The 26,567-nt window shown below is 38.0% G+C and overlaps 1 protein-coding gene across 1 annotated transcript; it reads left to right on the plus strand.

Annotated features, from left to right (window-relative positions):
* The first annotated feature begins 5 nt into the window (after nt 1–5).
* LOC139765457 (threonylcarbamoyladenosine tRNA methylthiotransferase) lies at nt 6–26,106 on the plus strand. Its single transcript, XM_071692827.1, has 11 exons — nt 6–108; nt 5,025–5,154; nt 8,497–8,644; nt 9,262–9,399; nt 9,854–9,946; nt 11,262–11,450; nt 15,394–15,751; nt 19,265–19,362; nt 20,628–20,854; nt 22,956–23,102; nt 25,764–26,106. Exons 1-11 carry the CDS (start codon nt 104–106, stop codon nt 26,079–26,081), a joined length of 1,851 nt encoding a protein of 616 aa, XP_071548928.1. The 5' UTR covers nt 6–103; the 3' UTR covers nt 26,082–26,106.
* Nucleotides 26,107–26,567: the final 461 nt, after the last annotated feature.

The following is a 26,567-nucleotide window of genomic DNA, read 5'->3' on the forward strand; positions in this document are numbered from 1 at the left end:
TGAGAAGATGCATCATAGAAATCTTGAAGTCATCGCAGTCTGTGGCAGCACTCCGCTTGTCAGCTAAAGCAATGTGACAATCATCTCTCCCTGCTGGCCAAGAATGGGGTTAGTGCTATTTTCTGAGTCTCTCCTGCTTGCATGAAAACTTAGCCCCCCATTTTTAACATATTTGTCCATGATATCAATCAAAAACATATTGTATAATACAGGTTCAAAACAAAGAGTTGGAGCTTTCCTCACAGTACAATCAGTATCTTTACAAATAACTATTGCAAAAGCTGGGTGGCCATGCTCCCTTTTCAACCTTTCCTGAAGAGTTTGTAGAAATCTAAATTACTAAGTCTGTGTCTATATACTACAGAACAAACTATACCACTGTCAGAATATGCAATGACACAGGTTATTGTAATATGACATCCAACCACTTTTGGATTACTTTATAATCGGCCAGACTGAATAACAGTACACTTTCAAAAGCATTATTCTATGTTAACCATAATCTAATTCATGCATCAAAAATTACCAGTGTGGCTGCAGTGCTCACATCAATAATTTGAGGCTTCTAGGATCATAAGTCTACAGATATCAATTCCTGTTATAATCAATACCAAAATGACTCTGTCATCATTGCATATATGAACATAAATGAAACTAATCAGAATAATACATGGCATGATATTTCATCACATTTTAACTGGGAGCATAAAATCCTAAAATGATTAGTGGAAATATTGAATTTATATGTGCACATGCTGAAAATTGACAGTAATTACATGCAAATCATTTTAAAAAACTTACTATAGATTAATGACATTATCAATTCATTTCACAATCAGAATAAAAAAAATGGGTATCTAATTATTCTCTCGACCTTCTCACAATGTGAGCCAGTAAACACTGTAATGTTACAACAATTCTAATAAGGATATGGAAAAGGAGCTTATGAACCTGTTTAGTAACTGGTCTTTTACTACGTTTACACTAATCTGGAAAGTAAGTTAATTACTTATGTCTTAAGATTCCATTCAATTGTGACATATGCATGGTTGGCTATGGCCCTTCTTTGGACTGCATATGGGGAAGGCTGAGAAGTAGCCATTTGAACAGCTACTTGGTCTGCCATCTGTCCGTTGATAACTGTCAGCAGTTTGTGATACTCAGTCATGGGTGTGTCTGGCATATTTCAACAGGGAGATTAGAAATTCAGATAAATCTCAACTGCTAAGGAGAATAAATAATGCATTGGTTCTGTCAATCTTTTACAAGAATTTTGCCTGTGTTATCAAATCAAATTCACAATTTCCCTGATAATCATAATCCTCACCACTATTGCATTATGTAATATTCCAGAATAAGATACAATGCTACAAATCACCATCCCGGACTTCTGTACTATTCCTCATTACTATACTACCATTGCAAAACAAATCAATCAATATGGAAAGCTAGTTTTCATGCATAATAGATCTCAGCTATTACAAAAAGTTTGGCAAAGTTTTCATAAGTTTTGGTGACTTCTAACAGTGTTCCACTTTTATTACTCAATTCAACATCATCACTGACTGATCTTCAAAGCCCTCACTACAATCAGATAATTCATTTTAGTAAAATAATGATCCAGAGTATACTCTGCTAGTTTTATTATAGTCTCTATAGTACACCACATTATTCATACGAAAATGAAACAGGTAATACATGCCTTATTCACAGGCCATCTCAGATAAAAGAAAATATTAGAGAAAGCAGAAATCAATCAGGGTTCTGCAAATGTTTATAGGCCTGATTTAAGAAGTGAAAAGGTTACTCGAGGAGAAGTCAGTATTATTACCAAAGGATGTATTATAACAGCCAATCCTCAAGTGATCAGTCTCTACACAAAATTGTAGGAAGCAACAGCTAGATGCATGCCTCGAGTCTAAGTCTTAGGGAAGAAGACACATGCAGACATCTTGCAAGAACAGTAACTGCTATTTTGAATTTAGTTCTGATATGTCCCAAACTGAATATTCATCACATGTCCCTTTTGGGTTAAGGCAGTTCTGCAGGGTGTCTGGAGGCAGAGCCCACAAGTCGGAGGATACATAAAGATTAATTTCAAAATTTTGTTTTAAGCTTTCATATCATAGAATGCCAGAATATATGAACACGTGGTGTCACAACAATAGCTGGTCCATTTCGGCAATGTGCAGCAATGTTCAGCAAGTGCACACTGCATTAATCTAAATAAATAACCTTAATGGCACTTCTGCCCATTCCGGTGTCCTAGGATTTAATCACCTAATGCCCTAATAATCATTCATTTTCCAAAAGCAGTCCTAATAAATCTACACTGCACAAGTATATATATATATATAAGGTAAATAAAACTTACACGACTGGTAAAATGAACCCCCGAACCCATCTAGGGGTGACAACAACCAAGAACAGCTCCTGTGTCCATCACTAATTTATAAGGCTGAATGCGCAATATAGGGACCGCTAAGTTTGCAAATTTAAGTATGTATCGATGAATACGTTTACTCTAGATATAGGATGAAGGAGCATTAAGGATCCAGCAGTCATAGATATACAACTGGGGTGGAGTGTGTGTCTGCCACGCCGGCCAGCTGGCACCCTGCAGATCAACTATGTTTGTTTACATTTAGTGGCGCCTCAGCTGACGCTCGTGGCCAACTCCTCTTATGAAATATTTCTCAGCAGTGAGTACTACGATTATATATTTATATCACCAATCGCTTAAACTTATCAGCTATAAAGCTAACATCGTATACAATGAGTTGCAATCTCTATATTCATTAATCAACGTTTGAGATTACAGAATAGCACAACGCAGAGGATAAATTCCCACCTCATCAAATATCCGGTTCCACATAGACATAAATAAGTTAGTGGGGAGTTCTTAAAACCTGATCGTGATGAGGAATTTTCATCCTACATGAACAAGAACCGGGAGGTTAAAAGGAGCAGACCAAACGGCTAGACCAGATAGAAAAAAGCCCGGGATCAAGTTTATCAAAGATTCAGTTAGGTTAAACTGAAATGTGACCATTTATCGTTCTATAGAAAATTATTTGAGAGTCTTACAGAAATAACGGATTTGGAAGAAATACATATAAGTGTACTGCATACACATAGCAAAAATTATTAAGACTGGCACTGTATGATTAGAAGCACAGTTTTTCTTCTATAACACATAACTGGTAGTGGGAAGGTCTGTAATTACAGAAAATTGCACTGGTATTTTAAGAGATGTTAGATGATGTTTTCAAATATTAACTTTAGTGTTTCACCTACTTCAACACTGATTAACCCCACATTTTCCCTTATCCTCATAGCCCTTCCGATTGTCAGTAATTCATCACAAAATAAAAAAAATAACACAAAAAAAAAGGCAACAATGGTCTAAATCATTTAGAATAATTGATATACATTCCTTCGAATACCATAAGTTATTTTTGGTGCCCCTAAAGAACCATTATATCCAATTAAAGAAGAAAATTACCACAGATTTGTGAAGACATAAAAATATACTGAAGTGCCACTGGAAACTGATACCAAATCTGGCACAGGTCAGTCAGTTACATCTCACATTTATTTGTTTTGTCTCTAATATTAATTGCCCATAAATCCAAGCCCTGCAGGGGCATTACAGACCTTTATGAGTTTGGTTGTTTTTATTTAGGGATGCCAATGTATTAACTGTAGAACCTGTCAGAGTTTCTCATGGAGTAGTTGTGTTCCAGGTGGATAATGTACATTAAGATCTCGGGAAAATTATTTGAAAAATTCATTTCTATCTTTTGATAAGTAAATAGTGGCAAGGGTTATGAAGCTTAAGGAAAATAATGAACTTAGTAATATGAAATACTGATACATATCTACAGGACCTATGAACATCTTGTCTATCTTTACTTAGCAGCTGGGATTTAGCCTGTTTTCAATGCTATTTTGACGAAATATGGTTGTTTTGTTTTGTGTTAACATTCAGTTGCTGGGAGGTTTGCAACCTGTGTGTTTTCTTCCATTTAGATCTGTCCTAGCTAGTTCAAACAGTTCATATGAACTTTCATGTGGGTGCAGGAAAATGATGACGAGGATAATACACTTTGACTATGAAATTGAAGATATAGATAAATTTCTAGGGCAAGAGGAAGTTTGATAAGGTTTTCACAAGTTTTATTGACTTTGAAGAGTATTTTCATAGCTGTATGTTAATTAATCCCACACTTAACCTGATATTTATGGCCCTTTTTTACTATGAACTTTAAACTCTTTTAAGATAAAATACTGATCCCAGTCATACTTCCTGTCTTAATCTATTTTCTTCATGACATACAGCTCATCATTGAGAAATTTTGTCAGTTCTGCATTTAATGAAATATTCTAAGAGTAAAGTATTACCAAGATTTTTATTATTCATTTACCTATTTGTACTCTACAGGGAGGGAATTTTACACTTAGGGCCCTTTTCTTGAACAAACCTAAATTCATATGCACTGTCTACATAAACCATGTCCTCACTCATTCCATTCATCCACCACTCTTATGCTATAAAAGTACTTCTTTGCATCTTTTTTAACAAATCTCTTACTAAATTTCATGTAATACCATACGGTTCTGTATTTGGTAGCACATTCCTTGAGCCATGCAAGGACATCTACAAAAAAAGTTTCATAGACAGCTCTCTTGAGGAGAGTGATCTTGATCTTTTTTCCTCATTCAGTAATTTCAGAATTGTAAATAAAACCTCCTTCTGTGTCAGTTACTTTAGTATGACAATAGGAGAGATGAGAGCAAATGAGAGTTTCCTTGAATGTTGGCTTTGTGTCTGTGAAGAGTATGTTTCTAAGCTAGTCATCACAAACCTCCTTCTCCTTGAAGGTTGGGTTGTCTTCTGGAGTCTAAGACTTATGTATGTTTTATTTGAATAGGGAAGATCCTGACTGACTAATCAATAACACTTTGATTTTTTTCCCCTCACTTTCATTTCATTTACCTTTTTCTTTACTATGGATTTTCAGGTGTAACTTGTATATAAAAATGGAAGACATAGAGGATCTACTTCGTGAAGATATTGATATCATAGCCCCAAGGTCACGATACTCAGTGATGCCAAGAGTCAGAAGACGAAAGCTAACTCCACCAAAAGAGGTTGGTATAGTATCTTTAACAGTACTTTAACTCATCTGAATTTTTTGCAGCCCTGTACATGACTGCAGGCCAAAAGGTTACTTTCTAGGTAAAGAGACAAGATTCTTTCATGCAGTTAGCAGAGATCTTCTAAAGCACCTACCCAAGAACTTTTCAGATCTTTAGTTTGATGGACTGGTGTAGTCAACATACAGTTATCCTTGCCATGGGGTACCTCCAATGGCTTCTTTAGTGGTATTGATGGACATTACCAATCAAAGATGGTACTCAAAGTCTTCAGAAGGTAATGAAGTGGGGGCCCTTGGATTAGGTGGAGACGTTCTATCATTTCAGCATCTGATGTTGGTCCCATGTTTTTTCATTTCCCAGAATGTTCTAAGCTTGGGTGCAAATTCTTATTTCTGATGGACATAACTGATTTTCCATTACTTAATGCACAATGTCCTACAAATCCCTCCCCCTTCCTAGAGTTAGTGGTATGATTCTCTGCCTGATTGTGTTCAGCAGCCTTTTCTCCAAGCTTCTTATCTCAAAAGAGTATGATGTGTCTGGGGAAATGCCTTGTTGAGATTGAGGTATCAACAGAAATATCAATTGGGAGGGACTTTTTTTTTTCAATTAGTTTTCTCTCCTTCAGATTGGAACTAATGTGTTACTTCTGACTAATGTTTCTTCAGTTTTAGACATAGGGATAGTTGAACCAAATGCCCTTACCTTGGCTTCTTTTTCTGGATGGAGTTTTGATATCCTTTTAATATCTTCCATCAAACGGTACCTTTATTAATATTTGGATTTCTCCCCTAGAAGTATGGGTATTCATTTTTGCCTTTGAGTTACTTTTTTCATGACTTTGACCACCCTAGGTTAGCACCCATGATTTGTGAACTGTGAGTTCCTTCCTGCTGGTAGGTGGTGAGTCTAAGATATCAGCCTGGTGGCAGTTGTGGTTTGGCTGATGGGAGACCTATTAAATGATCAAATGAGTCCATCATAAAAGGTGAATAAAGGTTGACACCTCTCTCAATTATGAGGGCAGGGAGAGTCTTAACAGGTATTCCTCGGGAATATATCTCATGTTTGTGGAACACCACCTTGGAGAGAAAATGTTTTTCAAGTCTCAATATCTTAATTTTTTGCTTTTTTCTATAGCCATTATTTCCATGGTATTTTCCACTCTAGCTGGATGATGGTGTCAGCAAAGTGCTCATTTGTAGGATAGCAATGTTCCCAAAAATAAATAACTCATCAAAAAGACCTGGAAGACACTCCTAAGCTAATTTCCTATATTCAGGCATTTATACACCACAAGGAATTCCTGGAATTCTCCCACATACATAGTAGGGAGAAGGTGAAACCTTTACATCTGTTCTCAGTGACCAGGAACAGATTCCAGGCTATCACAAGCACTCTCCTAATGTTTAGGATTTTTTTCTCTCTCCATGGTTGGCACTCCCATGAGATTATGAAATTGCTTGTGGGACATCGGGAGAAAAATCAGTGACTATTGTTTCTACTTGTACATTAGATTATCCATAGTTCCAATACCTTAAATTTTCAGCCTTACTAATTTAGAAGTAAGCATTACATACAAAACTCCCAGATATCAGATGCTATTTGCAGATGATGCAGCTCTAGTAACACACTTGAGCGTAGGGGTGTGTAAAAGGAGGGAGTAGAGAGTTACTGCGAATAAAAAGTAAGGTTATGAGGTGTGGCAAGGGGGATAGACAAGTTGGTTTGAAAAGAGAGAATATGGAAGAGGTAGAGTGATTTAGATATCATGAAGCAGCTAACTTGGCACTGGATAGAACTATGACTGCTCAGGTGAACCATAGGGTGGGTCAGGCGAAGGTCCTGGGTGTACTGAGGCATATTATGTGGAGAGAAAGGTCCCCATCTATGAGGGAAAAGATGGGATGTGCAGTTCCAAGAGTGCTGTGTGGGTGCAAGTTGTAGGCCCTAAATATATAAAGACAGAGGAGAGTGGATTTAATGGAATGCTCGAGGACAACATGTGGCATGAAGAGGGTTGATTGTGTAAGAGAGAGGTGTGGTAGTAAGCTAAGTATGACTGACAGAGCTGAATGGGATGTGTTGACATGGTTTGGGCATGAGAGAATGAGTGAGGGAAGACTGACTATGAGGGTATATGTGGTAGAAATGAAGGGAGCAAGGATAAGAGGAAGACCAGATTAGAAATGAAAGGGTGGAGTGAAAGAGACTTCAAGTTTATTGGTGCTTGAACATGCAGGAGGGTGAGAGAATGGCAGGGTATAAAACAAATTAGTGCAACATATTATATACATGGGGTAATGGGCATATGAAGTGGTCAGGGGATATCAGGTAAAAGTCAGTGGCACTTGGCTTTGGATAGGGTGTTCTAGTTTTGGTGCAATATGCCTGACTATTGTGGATGTGAACAAATGAGGTCATTCTTCTTCTGTACCTGTTCTAGCCTTGTTATGAGGGAAATGGCAAATGAATATTAAAAAATCTAAAGATATAACATACATATAGCAGTAGAGATATATATGAGAGTTTCATATCTCCAGAATTTTAATTGAAAGCTTATGATACTTGGTTATATACCTACACAAATGCTGGTTATGGCATTTGTGTTAGATATACAAATTAGAATTTGAAGTTACTATTGCTTGATAATTTTTCACATAATTGTTTTCCCATTGTAGCTGATGAAGTGTTACCAGTTTATGGGAAATATAATGTTGAAGTTGAGGATACTATAGTACCAACAAAAATAACATATTCTGTGGGTCTGATCCCAATACTTTCCAATAATGAAGTCTTTGGCACAATTCTTAAGGTGTTAGGCCAGCAAATAAGGTTTCTTTTTCTTTCCTGTCCCATCCTCCCCTGTTCAGTGTCTTTTACTAACTGGTATAGTTTGGGGTTTCAAGGGAATCAGTTAAGGTCATATGCCCAGCTAAGTAGTGTACAGGCCTGGATTTGTATTACAACAATAGACAGTAACAAACAATGGGTTGCACAAGGTATTCCTGCTTTTTGGGGTTGATAGTAAGTAAACTGCAGTTCCTCATTGCAAGTATGCTTAAGTATTATCCTAAAGGGAGTATGGCTGTCTCATTTCCTTTACCCACTGCCTTTGCTTCCATGAAAAATAACATTTTTAAAGTTCAAACCTCAATATTTTGGTTTGTTTGCTTATATTAGAAGATAGTCACCCTGCAAGCGAGTTCTTTTGCTGACTCCATCTTCCAGCCTGTCCCAGATGAGGAACACACTAGGGTAACAGATGAAGCTGAGTGAAGAGGATGAGAAAGTCTTTCGTGCTTCAAAATAGGTTTTCGATAATCCCAACAGACAGAGGAACCAGCGTGTGAAGTCCACTGTGACAGCATCATCCCAGGGACTCAGAAGGTTTACCTCAAGACTTGGGGTTGTGCACACAACAGCTCAGATAGTGAATACATGGCAGGACAACTAGCAGCATATGGATACAAAATTGTTGGTTAGTCATTAAATGGGCAATTTTGTTGTGTTTTTTCCAATTACTCATTTGTCATGGGTGGGATATTAGTTTTGCATTATGAAAACTCAGGGTTGATTATGGAGCCAGGCAGAATTAACTCTAAAGTTGTACTTAAAGATATTGAATAACTGAGAATATTATTTCATTATGTATGAGATTCAAAAGAAATGCACTAGCTGTAAGAAGAGTGTACGATGTCATCTTCATACATCACTAGTATGTTTTTCTTTTGGAGTTTATTGCCCAAACTGAATGGTAAAATTTAGTTGGTACTGATAATTTCTCAGTTCTTTGATATGTAAAACTGCATTCACAACAACTGACATTTCATTTTCATGCCAAGAATTTTGATTAATCTGTATACTGGACTTATATGAAATTAACCTATTGAAACATTTAATCAACCTAAATTTTCCCTACGATGCTTCTTCTCAAGTGGTTGTTTGTTCTGATATGTAAAAATGCATGGAGGGATATGAAATTCAGAATTGTATTCATTCACTTAAACTTATAGCTTTAAAGAAGAGTCTCTGCTAAGAGATATAACCTTGTGTATCAAAATTTATTAAAGCTTTTATGCTTCAACTTTCCATTAGATGAAAAGTCAGAAGCTGATGTATGGGTACTGAATAGCTGCACAGTGAAGAATCCAGCTGAGGACCACTTTCGTAATGAAATCAAGGCAGGAAGGGAAGCTGGCAAGAAGGTGGTTGTAGCTGGATGTGTTTCCCAAGGTAGGGCATTAGTGTATTAAAAATGGTTCATAAGTGCTTCTTTTATTTACACATCAAAAAGTTGATTCCCGTACAGTGTGCATTTATTGGGTTTAGGGAAACATTTTATGTTCTTAGTTTAAAAAAGGTGCAATCCCCTTTTGCGAGTTTCAAGAAATTCTGTACTTTTTGCATAAATTATTGATTACTCATTCACAGTATGTCTTTTACGGTATAAATGTCTATCTCTTCATGTCTCAGCACAACCATTTATACATTCACAGCATAATGGTTGATGCAGAATTGCTGTCACACATTTACATTATATTTCTTGTTATGCTATACCTGCTCTTCTTCAAGAGGGCATTCTATGACAATAAAACCGTGTTATCTAGTAGCCTCTACAGAGGGGCTGTGTGCCAAACTCCTAAAAAGTTTTTGAGATATCTACTCATGATTATATAATGTTTTTCAGCGGCCCCACGGTCAGATTTTCTTCAAGGTCTGAGCATTGTTGGGGTGCAGCAAATTGATCGTGTGGTAGAGGTGGTGGAGGAGACTTTGAAAGGTAAGCTTTTACCTTGTCATTTTTGCATTTTTTACAAATTGACATGAGTAGGCTTTGCATTTAAGGAATCTTAACTTTTCTTAGGACCTTTAGATTTTATTCAAAGTCCAAAAACTTGGGTTATAGTCTGTGTACTTTGGAAGAGTATATATCTTGAATGAATTATGAAAATGGCTTTAACAGCAGAGAAGTAAAGAGAGAAGAGGAAAAATAATCACAGCTTTTTAAAGGAAGTAGAAAACCTGCCATTTAAAAATTGGCAAGTCATAGCTGTAAGGAGAGACATGAGTAGGTACAGGATTTCAGAATGTGGTGTAGGGACAGAAATAGACATCACAGTGGCCCTCCCTCTCTGTATTCATTAAATTATTCCCAACTCTCATCAAACACTAAGTGTATGGTACTAGTAAATGAATATTATAACACATTAATACCACATCATTCCAATTCACTCTATTCCTTGCACACCTTTCACCTTCCTGCATGTTCAGGCCCCGATCACTCAAAATCTTTTTCACTCCATCTTTCCACCTCCAATTTGGTCTCCCTCTTCTCCTCGTTCCCTCCACCTCTGACACATATATCCTCTTTGTCAATCTTTCCTCACTCATTCTCTCCATGTGACCAAACCATTTCAAAACACCCTTTTCTGCTCTCTCAACCACACTCTTTTTATTACCACACATCTCTCTTACCCTTTCATTACTTACACGATCAAACCACCTCACACCACATATTGTCCTCAAACATCTCATTTCAGGCACATCCACCCTCCTCCTTACAACTCTATCTATGGCCCACACCTTGCAACTATATAACATTGTTGGAACCAATATTCCTTCAAACATACCCATTTTTGCTTTCTGAGATAACGTTCTCGCCTTCCACACATTTTTCAATGCTCTCAGAACTTTCACCCCCTCCCCACCCTATGATTCACTTCTGCTTCCATGGCCCACTGCCAAATCCACTCCCAGATATCTAAAACACTTCACTCCCTCCAGTGTTTCTCCATTCAGACTTACCTCCCAGTTGACTTATCCCTCAACCCTACTGTACCTAATAACCTTGCTCTTATTCACATTTACTCTCAGCTTTCTTCTTTCACACACTTTACCAAACCCAGTCACCAGCCTCTGCAGTTTCTCACCCGAATCAGCCACCAGCGTCATATCATCAGCGAACAACTGACTCACTTCCCAAGCTCTCTCATCCACAACAGACTGCATACTTGCTATATTTTTTGTTGTAACTAATACTCTTTCGCCCTCTTTTAATTTTCTTCTCATACAAAGTTTCATATTTTTAATCCTAGGAAATTCGGTACGAATGCTTGGCCAGAAAAAAGAGGCAGGCAAAAAACAAGGTGGAGCATCACTTCTCCTGCCTAAAGTCAGAAGAAATCCCCTTATTGAAATTATATCCATCAACACTGGATGCCTAAATCAGTGCACTTATTGTAAAACTAAACATGCACGTGGAGAGTTGGGGTCATACACAATAGGTAAGTTATTTTTTTAATTTTTTATAAGACATTAAAAAATCCATCTAAACTAGACTTAAGGTAGTTTTTATATCCTGACACAGTTATCTATTTATCTAGTAAATTACTTCTCAACGACATAATGTTGGTTTGCGGCAGGGGTGTGTGATGTCTCCATGGTTAATTTGTTTATGGATGGGGTTGTTAGGGAGGTGAATGCAAGAGTTTTGAAAAGAGGGGCAAGTATGCAGTCTGTTGTGGATGAGAGAGCTTGGGAAGTGAGTCAGTTGTTGTTTGCTGATGATACAGTGCTGGTGGCTGATTCGGGTGAGAAACTGCAGAAACTGGTGACTGAGTTTAGTAAAGTGTGTGAAAGAAGAAAGCTGAAAGTAAATGTGAATAAGAGCAAGGTTATTAGGTGCAGTAGGGTTGAGGGACAAGTCAAGCGGGAGGTAAGTTTGAATGGAGAAAAACTGGAGGAAGTGAAGTGTTTTAAATATCTGGGAGTGGATTTGGCAGCAGATGGAACCATGGAAGTGGAAGTGAATCATAGGGTGGGGAGGGGGCGAAAGTTCTGGGAGCGTTGAAGAATGTGTGGAAGTCGAGAATGTTATCTTGGAATGCAAAAATGGGTATGTTTGAAGGAACAGTGGTTCCAACAACGTTATATGGTTGCAAGGCGTGGGCTATATATAGAGTTGAGCGGAGGAGGGTGGATGTGCTGGAAATGAGATGTTTGAGGATAATATGTGGTGAGGTGGTTTGATCGAGTAAATAATGAAAGGGTAGGAGAGATGTGTGGTAATAAAAAGTGTGGTTAAGAGAGCAGAGGAGGATGTTTTGAAATGGTTTGGTCACATGGAGAGAATGAGTGAGGAAAGCTTGACAAAGAGGTTATATGTGTCAGAGGTGGAGAGAACGAGGAAAAGTGGGAGACCAAACTGGAAGTGGAAGGATGGAGTGAAAAAGATTTTGAGCATTCGGGCCCTGAACATGCAGGAGGCTGAAAGGCTTGCAAGGAATAAGAGTGAATTGGAACGATGTGGTATACCGGGGGTCGATGTGCTGTCAATGGATTGAACCAGGGCATGTGAAGCATCTGGGGTATACCATGGAAAGTTTTGTGACGCTTGGATGTGGAAAGGGAGCTGTGGTTTTGGTGCATTACGTATAACAGCTAGAGGCTGGGTGTGAACAAATGTGGCCTTTGTTGTCTTTTCATAGTGCTACCTCGCATACACGTAGGGGGAGAGGGTGCCATTTCAGGTGTGGCAGGGTGGCAGTGGGAATAGATGAAGGCAGCATGTATGAATATGTACATGTGTATATATGTATATGTCTGTGTATATATATGTATGTATACATTGAAATATATAGGAATGTATATGTGCATGTGTGGGTGTTTATGTATACACATGTGTATGTGGGTGGGTTGGGCCATTGTTTTGTCTGTTTCCTTGCACTACCTCGCTAATGCAGGAGACAGCAACAAAGTATAATAAATATATATAAATAAATATATATAACCTTACCAACCAGTCAACAATACAGTCACCCCCTTTTTTAATAAATTCCACTGCAATACCATCCAAACCTGCTGCCTTGCCGGCTTTCATCTTCCGCAAAGCTTTTACTACCTCTTCTCTGTTTACCAAATCATTTTCCCTAACCCTCTCACTTTGCACACCACCTCGACCAAAACACCCTATATCTGCCACTCTGTCATCAGACACATTCAACAAACCTTCAAAATACTCATTCCATCTCCTTCTCACATCACCACTACTTGTTATCACCTCCCCATTTACGCCCTTCACTGAAGTTCCCATTTGCTCCCTTGTCTTACGCACCCTATTTACCTCCTTCCAGAACATCTTTTTATTCTCCCTAAAATTTACTGATAGTCTCTCACCCCAACTCTCATTTGCCCTTTTTTTCACCTCTTGCACCTTTCTCTTGACCTCCTGTCTCTTTCTTTTATACTTCTCCCACTCAATTGCATTTTTTCCCTGCAAAAATCGTCCAAATGCCTCTCTCTTCTCTTTCACTAATACTCTTACTTCTTCATCCCACCACTCACTACCCTTTCTAAACAGCCCACCTCCCACTCTTCTCATGCCACAAGCATCTTTTGCGCAATCCATCACTGATTCCCTAAATACATCCCATTCCTGGTTGACTGTTGACTGGTTGGTAAGGTTATTTAATGTATGTATGACTCATGGTGAGGTGCCTGAGGATTGGCGGAATGCGTGCATAGTGCCATTGTACAAAGGCAAAGGGGATAAGAGTGAGTGCTCAAATTACAGAGGTATAAGTTTGTTGAGTATTCCTGGTAAATTATATGGGAGGGTATTGATTGAGAGGGTGAAGGCATGTACAGAGCATCAGATTGGGGAAGAGCAGTGCAGTTTCAGAAGTGGTAGAGGATGTGTGGATCAGGTGTTTGCTTTGAAGAATGTATGTGAGAAATACTTAGAAAAGCAAATGGATTTGTATGTAGCATTTATGGATCTGGAGAAGGCATATGATAGAGTTGATAGAGATGCTCTGTGGAAGGTATTAAGAATATATGGTGTGGGAGGCAAGTTGTTAGAAGCAGTGAAAAGTTTTTATCGAGGATGTAAGGCATGTGTACGTGTAGGAAGAGAGGAAAGTGATTGGTTCTCAGTGAATGTAGGTTTGCGGCAGGGGTGTGTGATGTCTCCATGGTTGTTTAATTTGTTTATGGATGGGGTTGTTAGGGAGGTAAATGCAAGAGTCCTGGAAAGAGGGGCAAGTATGAAGTCTGTTGGGGATGAGAGAGATTGGGAAGTGAGTCAGTTGTTGTTCGCTGATGATACAGCGCTGGTGGCTGATTCATGTGAGAAACTGCAGAAGCTGGTGACTGAGTTTGGTAAAGTGTGTGGAAGAAGAAAGTTAAGAGTAAATGTGAATAAGAGCAAGGTTATTAGGTACAGTAGGGTTGAGGGTCAAGTCAATTGGGAGGTGAGTTTGAATGGAGAAAAACTGGAGGAAGTGAAGTGTTTTAGATATCTGGGAGTGGATCTGTCAGCGGATGGAACCATGGAAGCGGAAGTGGATCATAGGGTGGGGGAGGGGGCGAAAATTTTGGGAGCCTTGAAAAATGTGTGGAAGTCGAGAACATTATCTCGGAAAGCAAAAATGGGTATGTTTGAAGGAATAGTGGTTCCAACAATGTTGTATGGTTGCGAGGCGTGGGCTATGGATAGAGTTGTGCGCAGGAGGATGGATGTGCTGGAAATGAGATGTTTGAGGACAATGTGTGGTGTGAAGTGGTTTGATCGAGTAAGTAACGTAAGGGTAAGAGAGATGTGTGGAAATAAAAAGAGCGTGGTTGAGAGAGCAGAAGAGGGTGTTTTGAAATGGTTTGGGCACATGGAGAGAATGAGTGAGGAAAGATTGACCAAGAGGATATATGTGTCGGAGGTGGAGGGAACGAGGAGAAGAGGGAGACCAAATTGGAGGTGGAAAGATGGAGTGAAAAAGATTTTGTGTGATCGGGGCCTGAACATGCAGGAGGGTGAAAGGAGGGCAAGGAATAGAGTGAATTGGAGCGATGTGGTATACAGGGGTTGACGTGCTGTCAGTGGATTGAATCAAGGCATGTGAAGCGTCTGGGGTAAACCATGGAAAGCTGTGTAGGTATGTATATTTTGCGTGTGTGGACGTGTGTATGTACATGTGTATGGGGGGGGGTTGGGCCATTTCTTTCGTCTGTTTCCTTGCGCTACCTCGCAAACGCGGGAGACAGCGACAAAGTATAAAAAAAAAAAAAAAAAAAAAAAAAAAATATATATATATATATATACTTTAATTTTCATAAAATTTTATAATAAGTGAGTTGTTCTTGCTTTTTGGTTAACAAATTTTGAATATGAACATGGTAGCATGATTTCAAAATATAACAATTTCAGTGAATGATGTACTTGCTTGCTTACAGAGGATATAGTGGCTAGAGCTAAGCAATCGTTTAGTGAAGGTGTATGTGAGGTGTGGCTCACCTCAGAGGATACTGGCGCATATGGTAGAGATATTGGTGTATCATTACCAGAGCTTCTATGGGAGCTTGTGGAAGTCATTCCTGAAGGCTGTAGATTAAGACTGGGTATGACAAACCCACCTTATATTCTGGATCATCTCGAGGTAAATATTGGCGATGGGTCTGTATATCCCCTTTTGTTTATTCATCTCACTGTGTGGCAGTCTTTAAGTCATGTAATTGGACTGTTTGTATCTTTCCCTTTACCAGTCTGCTATAAATTGTGTTGCCTGCAGAGTTGTGACATGAAACCTTGTATGTAAAGTGCCAAATGTTATGCTTTTAGAAGCAGAGGTTTTTCTGTTCCTAAGAGTTGAGTTCTGGGTACAGAGCTTGATATAACTAGATGACATCACTGTTGGACTACCCATTAAGCAGAGAGTTGAAAGTGAAGAGAACTTAATTACCAAACTAGCCTCAAACAACTGTTTCTGTTAGGAAGCCTGTTAATCCTTAAATTGCATATATGGTCAGGAAAGTCCATCGTGTAAAAAAAAAAAGTGCATTCAAAAGTAAAAGGAAAGAAACAAAGTTTTACAAATACAGTAAAACCTCAATTTAATGGACCCCTATATAATGGATTTCAGATTTAATGGACTGGGCAAATGATAATACATTGATAATAATCTAAGAAATTATAAGTAAAAAAATCTCAAACACCGCACCATGCTCATTTCATATTGCACTTGGCTTTGGTAGTGTGGGATATACTTGCTTTGTTTCCATATATGTCTGCCTCAAGCTATTGTGCATTAAGTTTGTATAGTGAGAATTGTGACTTCATTTATTAAATAATTTTGCAATCCTTACAATTCAAAATGTCATCAAGTTATTAAGGAATTAAAAGAAAGCATGTGAACTTGTATTAAAAAAAATGGCCCATAGGTGACATTCGATTTAATGGACTTTCAGCAATAATGTACACCCCCTCCCCTGCATTAGTCCGTTAAACTGAGGGTTCACTGTACCTTTGTGTTGGCATGGTCCGCTTCTGAATGATTGGTGTTTCAAACAAGAGTACAGTGAGAAAACAAGTTTAAGATGAAAAAAGAAACAAGATCTCCCTGTCCTCATTTCTTGTCAAGATTTGTCAGACACATCTCCCACACCTCTCTCTACCTATATCTTACCTGTTTTATCCAGTATGGGTGAACGGAGGTGTGGATGACATGCTGACAGCTCCTAACAAATGAGAATAGGAAGCCCGTATTTCTTTCCTTATCTCAAGCCTGTTTTCTCACTGCACTCTTGTTTCATTCACAGGCAATATGTTGGTAGTGAACATGATGAAATTTAAAAACATCTCGTATTTCACATTAGTTATCACTGTGAAAGAAAAATTGTTGACACTTAATGGTAGGTCACAGTGGTTTTATTTCCTTCATAGTGAACTTAGTTTTGCGAGATCCTATTTCATACACAGGTATAGCATTGGAGGTGACTGATTAAGCATGGGCAAGAGGTTGGCAAATGTCAGTAAGACATTGGAGGTGTTTCTTCTTTGGAATATTTAAGATCATTGCTTGTCATTTCTTACCAAAGTCCTCCATCACCCCACAGTTACATAGAAAAAGAAAACTGTCAGCAGTTTTTGTGTACTTTGCTTCTCAAGTGTGGGATCATTGGGAACACCTTATGCAAGAGTGTGTGTCCAGGGAGGGGGAATGTGCACTGACTCAGATGCTCTCATTCTTCCCCCCTTCACCCTTTCTAGCATGTTTATTGATAAAACTTTTGTTATTCTTTATATAGTTTATAAATACTGCTCTACAATTGTTGGATAGCAAAAACAAAACAGTAACATGGCGAAGCAGTCACTGAATCATTCCAAATAGTCAACTTTGTGCCAAGAACAAAAAGTGAGTGGTCATTTAAGGCTCAAAATATTGTTATAACAAGTTGTATCCTTCTTATAAATTAAGTTTTGCTATAGTGAAGTTCCCATAAATGAACTGTCATTGTGCAGGACATGGGTTTACATAGTTTAGCTGGGATCAAGAAAGAAGTGTCATTATACATTGGTTTAAAAGAGAATTTGAGGTGCAAGAACATTTGGTAAAGTGTGTGGAAGAAGAAAGTTAAGAGTAAATGTGAATAAGAGCAAGGTTATTAGGTACAGTAGGGGTGAGGGTCAAGTCAATTGGGAGGTGAGTTTGAATGGAGAAAAACTGGAGGAAGTGAAGTGTTTTAGATATCTGGGAGTGGATCTGTCAGCGGATGGAACCATGGAAGCGGAAGTGGATCATAGGGTGGGGAGGGGGCGAAAATTTTGGGAGCCTTGAAAAATGTGTGGAAGTCAAATAGTAACTGGCAAGAACAAAAATGGGTATTTGAAGGCTCAAATATGTTTCAACAAGTTGTACTTTTATATAAGTTGCTATAGTGAAGTTCCAAAATGAATGTGCTTGGAAAGGATGGTTTAAATAGTTTAGTGGGATCAGAAGAAGGTATAACTAGGTAAAGAGAATTGGGTGAGAAATTTTAAAAGATGTAAAAAGAAATACATCTTGTGAATAATGTTATAAACCTGGAGAGATATAGAGTAAGGAAGACTAAGATGCTGGAGGAGCGAAACGAGAAAGATGGTGATTGATGAAAAATTGATAAACAAATTTTTATTCATAACCAAGTTACAATAATAGGAAGGATAGGAAAAGTGAATAGCTGATTATAAAAGTGACAGCTATATTAATATAGGCTATGTAAATCATGAAAGCTGTGATAATGTAAGTGAGTGACTGTGTTGTCATTTTATGGGCAGGGCACCCTCGTCTTTATCCTCTGTCTCCTCCAATTGGGATGGCCAGTATACTAGTTGCTGCAAGAATTACACTGAAGATTTTTTTAAAGCGGAAAGATAATAAATAAGGTAACACACTGTTGAACAATTCTGAGAAATTACTGATTTTTGAATATTTCGGGAACTTAAGCAAAAATTTTTCATTCATACCCGAGTTAATATGACTTATAAATGTACCATTTACAGTAGCAGATGATGCTGTACTATAGAACATGAAAGATGGGAGTAATACTTGTTTCTTTTTGTACTAAGTTTGCCCCAACTTATTGAAGGAGCTGGTATAAAGGCTTTTTTAAAGAGAAAGTATAAATAATGTTGTTAAACTTCAACTTTGTTTTGATATTTGAGAAATACAAAATTATGAGCACTGTTTGTCTACATTCATTATCTCAAGCGTAAACATGAGAGATACATCTGACTTGTGATTAACTTTTGAAGATGCTTTTAAATAATAATCAAGATATGCATTAGGAACATCAATTATTTGTTTTACGATTGTAATACGTTGTACAAGTAGGCAAATTGATGAAGCCCTGTGGAAGATGTTTAAGTTGATTGTTGGCATTTTTAAGTAAAGCAATGAGAGGGAAAACAGCTAGAAATGCTTTGATAACTTTATCAAATAAGATGAAGTTAAGGGTAGGATATGCAAGAAGCCTGCTTCATGGAGTCCTTGTTCCAGTTTGCACTCTTTTATGCAAGTGAGACTTATGTGAGGTGTAGTATGGATTTTTGTAGGTGGATGAAACATATTTGAAAAAGAAAAAATGTAAAATCGGAATAGCTAGGAATGAGGTCTAAAAATGTGAAAGTACAGATGAATGAAAACTGGAGTTTTCAGGTGATGTAGATATTCTGAGAGACTGGATCAGGGAACTGCACCATGATTTATTTGAATTAGGTGAGAGAACACTAGTGTAAACCAGAAATGAGACAGGTTATATGTGATTTTATATTCTACGTGGCATGAAGTGAGTTGATCATGAGAGACATTTCATCATCAGAGAATTATGTTAGTGAGCATGATTTGATGGCTAAAGCTGACCAGGGCATGCTGAAATGGTTTGGATGTATGGAAAGGATAGGTAGAGAGAGATTTGTGAATCTAAAGAAGATTGAGCAAGGGGAGCATCTGCCGATGTATAAATACCAATGATGAGATTATGCCAAAATGGTAGGGCTAGTGTGTGATTGAGTCAAACCATGTAGTAGCCTGTAAGATTGGCTTTGGGTGGTAGTCTGTAGTTTCTGTATATTACACATAACCACTAAAGGATGAATGTGTGCAAATAAGGCCATTATTCATCTGTTCATTATGCCTTTACATTTACCTTCCTGCCTCAGGACCTCCTTCTGTGGGGCTCTTGCAGTGTTTAGGAAGTTTGTCACAGACAGAAAGATTGATGAATATGAAAAAAAAGGCATCCTAGCCCAGGAAATCTAACATAACCTAAGCTAAACCTATTACAAATGATAGAAAATTTATAAATTATTTATTTAGCCATATTCATGTAAGGAGAGTACCAGTTTATAGTCTAAAAATGCCAGAAACCCTGAAGCATACACCTCCCCCACCCAACATGTTTCCAGATGTTTCTTTAATCATCTTATCAGCCTTGTTTTATAAGTTATATATATGAACAAACATGAAGAGAACTTAGTCAAAGTATGGGGTGAATGAAAGCAGTGTAGGAGAAAAAGTAGAAAATAATTTAATGAGTGTAGAACTTATAGTTTGTTGATTGTAGTAGGAAAAGTGATGGGTTGGACAATAATAAAATCCAAAAGCTGAAAGTAGCAAAACAATGCTGAGCAAAAACAATAAAAATTTTTTGTAGGTAGCTCAAATTTTTTATTATGAGAATGGGAACTTGAAAAATGCTGGGAAAGTAAGCCAGAATATGTGCAGTATTTACTGACTTAGCAGAGTGGACGTACTGACAGAGGCAGAGAAAGGATCTTTTAGTATACAGCATGCAGCAAAAGTAAAATCTGATGAAGTGTTTGCTTTCAACTTTTTTCGTAAGCAATCATTATACTGTCCTCATTATTTGAAGTTCACCTTGGTTATGTGATGCAAAGGTAATGTCTTTTGCTACTGGTAGATGAGTAGACTGAAATATGATTGAGTTGGTAAATATTTCCATTCATTAATGCATTAACAGTTTATTACAATTTATGGAAATATTGCTTTCGTTATTCACTTATTTTTCTATTGCTTATGTATTGCTCTTTACGTTGTCAGCAGTTTTTGTGAAAGTGGCTGATCATTGTACCATCCTCATCATATTTTGGAATTTTCATGTCAGAATCACTTATGAAAATGTTGCCTAAGTTTCCTCCATTAAGAATTTTCTTCTAATTATAAGTCTGTTTTGCAGGGTACCTGGCATCACAATAGCAACAGACATTATCTGTGGGTTTCCAACAGAAACTGAAGAGGATTTTCAGGAAACGATCAAACTTTGTAGCCAGTACAAGTTTCCTTCACTCTTCATTAATCAGTTCTATCCACGGCCAGGTACTCCAGCAGCAAAAATGCAGAGAGTACCCACAAAAGAGGTGAACCTTATTTTGTAGTTCATTATTTCGTTATGTAGAATTAAGGTAACAAAGCAGCAAAGCTTCTCTAGAGAATTAGGCATCTCTACCCTTTGCAAGCCTCAAAATTGGGGATCCCCATTATGCAAAATTAATCCCCACAAATGTTACATAGCCATAACTTCACCCACTTAGTGATAATAGGACAAGACCTAATATGTATTTTCAAGTGTTTGTATTTCATTTATGCATTGCACTTCCAAAGCTAAACTTTAGCACCAAAATACTGCAAGTTTTGGGTGTAGGTACTTCAGAATGTGAGCAAGGTTCTCAATTACTGCATATTGGCCTTGAAGTGTTTGTTCATTTTTTTTTTTGTAACTCTTTCATGGGTGAAACATTGCACCTAGAGAACCCATATTTTGGATGTATAGTACCTAATTCGAAATTTCTGCATGCTGGCCTTGAAATGTTCGTGCATTTGTTTCTTACTCTTTCATGGCAGACCCTTGGTACTTACATGCCCCATATTATTAGCATAGGTTTGTCAGAATTTGATCAAGGTTTTAAGTAACCACACACTAGCCTTGAAGTATTTGTGTGTGCTTTTGTTTGCACTCTTTCACTGCTGAACCATAGAACCTAGAGGTCCCAAATTTTGAGTGTAGGTACCTCAGAACCTGGGCATGGTTTTATGATACTGCACTTTGTCCTTGAAGTGTTTGTGCATTTTGTCTGTTACTCTTTCACATCCAAACTGTAACACCTACAGACCCCAGTGTAGTCTTTGATGTGTTTGTGCACTTGTGCATTTGTTTGTTACTTATTCATGGCCAAACTGTAGAACATAGTGGCCCCAAACTTTGGGTGAAGGTACTTCAGAATGTGGGCAAGCATTTAAGTAACCATGCATTGGATTGAAGGCCACTTTGAGGTCACCAAAAATCATTTTATAAAATCCATATAGACTACTCCTAGTTCACTGCACTCACTCAAAATAGGCAACCTAACAGCTTCAATTTATAATAAAGGTGCCTCATGATCAAAGACAGAATCCATGGGTACCAGAGCCTGACTTTAAAAGCTAACAAAGTCCTTTTAGGTGTCAAACTTTTTTTGGGGGGCCATATTTTTTTTGCAGTGCCAAATACCCAAGCTAGTCAAAAAATAATAAGAGATCGATACAGGGATATAATGCAAGACAGTATAACAAATGTTATTGAAGGGGTGCCACTGCCATGGAAAGAGAAAACCATGCTTTAATGGATGAACTTGGGGAAAGGGTGGTCTATTAGAAGCCGAATTCCTTTATATCCCAAATTTCAAGGAAAACCAATAAATGAATCATCTGGTTAGAAGGATGCATCTATGAGGCACAAGCTTCTCTTCCCATTTTCAGGGTGCTCATCTATTTTCAGCTTTTCATTAATGTTGAGGCACTTCATGGACCTCTTAGCACATACATTAGTGATAGCACATCTATGTACCAAGGTTGTATTCTGAATTGAATTTAGTTAATAAAACACCATATTAAGAATATTTAAAGAAATATATGAATATGAATGTAGTTCCATGGTTCATGGGTGATCATTTGCATGATGGACAAGGAATTAAATGGTATTTTTTGGACATCATTTTTAAGACTGGGTGTTTGTGGGTCAGACAATCATAAGTCTGGGACTGCCAGTACACTTTTAGTTAATCTTACCATCTCCATTCTCACAGCACCACCAGTTTATTTAATCTTCTCGTTCATCTCTTGTTATAATTTGCTTTTTAATGTTTTCTTTCCTCAATAGAGTGTTATGTACTCCTCTGACTCTGTATTCAGTTCACAGATACATGAGTTCACTCAAATTTTCACATTCCTCACATTACCAATGCTCCAGACTCCACACATAATACTACTATAAACCAACATTTTACTCTTACATTGGAGGGGCTTAACCAGTCTTAACAGCAAATCTCACCACACCAGAAGCTTTAGATCAATACTTCCTCTGGGGCTTAACCAGTCTTAACAGCAAATCTCACCACACCAGAACCTTTAGATATTCAATACTTCCTCTGTAGACAATACTCTGTAAACCTCCAACTGATTCATGCCTTTTACTTTTTCCAGGTAAAAAATCGCACAAGACGACTGACAGAAGTATTCCAATCATACCATCCATATGATCACAAATTAGGTGAAAAGCAGACTGTTCTTGTCACAGAGGAAGCTCATGACAGGGAGCACTGGGTTGGACACAACAGATATTATGAACAGGTAACAGTAACATATTCATAAATACTGAACTGTATGTAAGAATAGTGATCATTTAGCTTGAGTTTGTGCATGACCTCTGGTTGTAAGTTTTTTTTTATTATTATTTTGCTTTGTCGCTGTCTCCTGCGTTTGCGAGGTAGCACAAGGAAACAGACGAAAGAAATGGCCTAACCCACCCCCATACATAATGTATATACATACACGTCCACACACGCAAATATACATACCTGTACATCTCAATGTACACATATATATATATATACACACACAGACACATACATATATACCCATGCACACAATTCACACTGTCTGCCTTTATTCATTCCCATCACCACCTCGCCACACATGGAATACCATCCCCCTCCCCCCTCATGTGTGCGAGGTAGCACTAGGAAAAGACAACAAAGGCCCCATTCGTTCACACTCAGTCTCTGGTTGTAAGTTATGTTATATTATTGGTGCAACTTTATTATTGAGTGAAAAGCATTATGCATAATGTAAGACAAAAATAAATAGAGAATAGATTGTTTAGATTCCCTCAAACATGTCAATGTGCGGACTGGTTCTTTGAAATGAGTCTTTCATAAGGACCTTTGACTTTCCAGTTTAAAAATTCCAAAGTACCTCAAGTTTAAAAGACTGTACATAGTAGTACAGGAGTTTTTCCAGCTGGGCTGGTGATATGGGATGTAGTTCTTACCACTTAGGTTGAAGGCAAATACTTCAGAATTTAAGTTGAATGAATTAAGGATGTTCTTCCCACCAACCTCCCCTTGCATTATTGTGCTTGGACAAGGTATATGTTTTAACTGTTTTCTGAGTATGAGAGACTGGGGGCTGTCCAGCTTCTTATGTGTATGAGGGTTAGGAATTTTTGAAATAATTTGTTTATATTGTTTGTCATTTGTTGACTGATGGATTGCCTCAAGAAATGGAAAAGATATCTTTGGAATATGATAGAGTTGATAGAGATGCTCTGTGGAAGGTATTAAGAATATATGGTGTGGGAGGCAAGTTGTTAGAAGCAGTGAAAAGTTTTTATCGAGGATGTAAGGCATGTGTACGTGTAGGAAGAGAGGAAAGTGATTGGTTCTCAGTGAATGTAGGTTTGCGGCAGGGGTGTGTGATGTCTCCATGGTTGTTTAATTTGTTTATGGATGGGGTTGTTAGGGAGGTAAATGCAAGAGTTTTGGAAAGAGGGGCAAGTATGAAGTCTGTTGGGGATGAGAGAGCTTGGGAAGTGAGTCAGTTGTTGTTCGCTGATGATACAGCGCTGGTGGCTGATTCATGTGAGAAACTGCAGAAGCTGGTGACTGAGTTTGGTAAAGTGTGTGGAAGAAGAAAGTTAAGAGTAAATGTGAATAAGAGCAAGGTTATTAGGTACAGTAGGGGTGAGGGTCAAGTCAATTGGGAGGTGAGTTTGAATGGAGAAAAACTGGAGGAAGTGAAGTGTTTTAGATATCTGGGAGTGGATCTGTCAGCGGATGGAACCATGGAAGCGGAAGTGGATCATAGGGTGGGGGAGGGGGCGAAAATTTTGGGAGCCTTGAAAAATGTGTGGAAGTCGAGAACATTATCTCGGAAAGCAAAAATGGGTATGTTTGAAGGAATAGTGGTACCAACAATGTTGTATGGTTGCGAGGCGTGGGCTATGGATAGAGATGTGCGCAGGAGGATGGATGTGCTGGAAATGAGATGTTTGAGGAAAATGTGTGGTGTGAGGTGGTTTGATCGAGTAAGTAACGTAAGGGTAAGAGAGATGTGTGGAAATAAAAAGAGCGTGGTTGAGAGAGCAGAAGAGGGTGTTTTGAAATGGTTTGGGCACATGGAGAGAATGAGTGAGGAAAGATTGACCAAGAGGATATATGTGTCGGAGGTGGAGGGAACGAGGAGAAGAGGGAGACCAAATTGGAGGTGGAAAGATGGAGTGAAAAAGATTTTGTGTGATCGGGGCCTGAACATGCAGGAGGGTGAAAGGAGGGCAAGGAATAGAGTGAATTGGAGCGATGTGGTATACAGGGGTTGACGTGCTGTCAGTGGATTGAATCAAGGCATGTGAAGCGTCTGGGGTAAACCATGGAAAGCTGTGTAGGTATGTATATTTGCGTGTGTGGACGTGTGTATGTACATGTGTATGGGGGGGGGGTTGGGCCATTTCTTTCGTCTGTTTCCTTGCGCTACCTCGCAAACGCGGGAGACAGCGACAAAGTATAAAAAAAAAAAAAAAAAAAAAAAAAAAAAAATCTTTGGAATATCATGCAGGATGTCTTTCAGAAACAGACATAGTTATGAATCAACATGAGTAATATAATAATAAATCAAAGTTGGAATCCAAGTTAGTGCTTAAGTGATTGACAAGACATGACATACATCTGAAGTATCTGTGATTTGTAATGGTGTGCCATATGCTGTTTACTGCTTCATAAGATTTTACATTAATCTGGAATATTCCTGCTTGGCATAATTTAAGTATGAAGCTTTTTTTTCAATAAAGGATCTTTCAAGTTTCATATTGGTGCAGTCAGCTCTTTGTTTACTAATGCATCAGACAAGCTGATTAAACTACTGTAGTTTGAGGAACTACAAACAATACACAGAATGAAATATTTGTGTCTAATGATTCTCGAAATTGTGTAAAATTATATTACTTTTATTCTATAGGTACTGGTGCCTAAGGATGAAAATTTTTGGGGAAAATTAGTTGAAGTGGAGATTATTGAAACAGGGAAGCACTACATGCAGGGGCGACCAGTTGAAACGTCAAAACCCATCTCCCCAGCCATGACTAACCCTCTTCCTAAGGGTGAAGTTTCAGGACTGTTAAACACTGAAGATATTTTGGATTCCACTAAGAGAAATCAGATGAAGGAGGATCTGGTCAAACAGGAACGATATATCATTTTGAGTTTTATACTGCTCATTTCAGCACTCCTAGTCAAACTTGCTTGGGTGTGTTTTAAAATGTTAAAAGAAATGTGATTGATTAAAGTTTTTTACCTTTTAATGGAATTTCTATATAAACTATCCTTACTAGTTATTATTCCATTATTGAACAAAATCTTGCCCAAGAGATTACACCTCTTGAGTACTCTGCCCAATATTACTGTATGATATACAAATAACACCATGGTTAGGCAGTGAACACAAATCTTATTCCTGCTTGAGGAATATTTTGTCTTACATCTGAGAAGTATGCTTTTAAATGCTTTCACAAGATGAGTGCAGATATGTCTGAGTGGAATATGAGAGAACAGATAAATCCAAATTGTATGTGAATGGAACTAGTGGATATCTTTGGGGAAGGAAGTTAAACTAGTATAAGGAGATAATGTTATGGCCACAAAGATAAAAGTTTTGCTCTGGCTACATATTACATGTCATAAAACCAACAAATTTCTTTGTAAAATTTCTTACCGTCAAGTACATTACACTGTTGGCTCAACAGAATTAGTATGAATATAGCTG

Source organism: Panulirus ornatus, chromosome 55 (assembly GCF_036320965.1).
Source record: "Panulirus ornatus isolate Po-2019 chromosome 55, ASM3632096v1, whole genome shotgun sequence".
NCBI lineage: Eukaryota > Metazoa > Arthropoda > Malacostraca > Decapoda > Palinuridae > Panulirus > Panulirus ornatus.

Coding starts and splice junctions, on each gene's coding strand:
- LOC139765457 (XM_071692827.1), top strand. Junction 9,400..9,853: donor AGCTGGATGTGTTTCCCAAG/GTAGGGCATTAG, acceptor AATGTTTTTCAG/CGGCCCCACGGTCAGATTTT. Junction 11,451..15,393: donor GTTGGGGTCATACACAATAG/GTAAGTTATTTT, acceptor GCTTGCTTACAG/AGGATATAGTGGCTAGAGCT.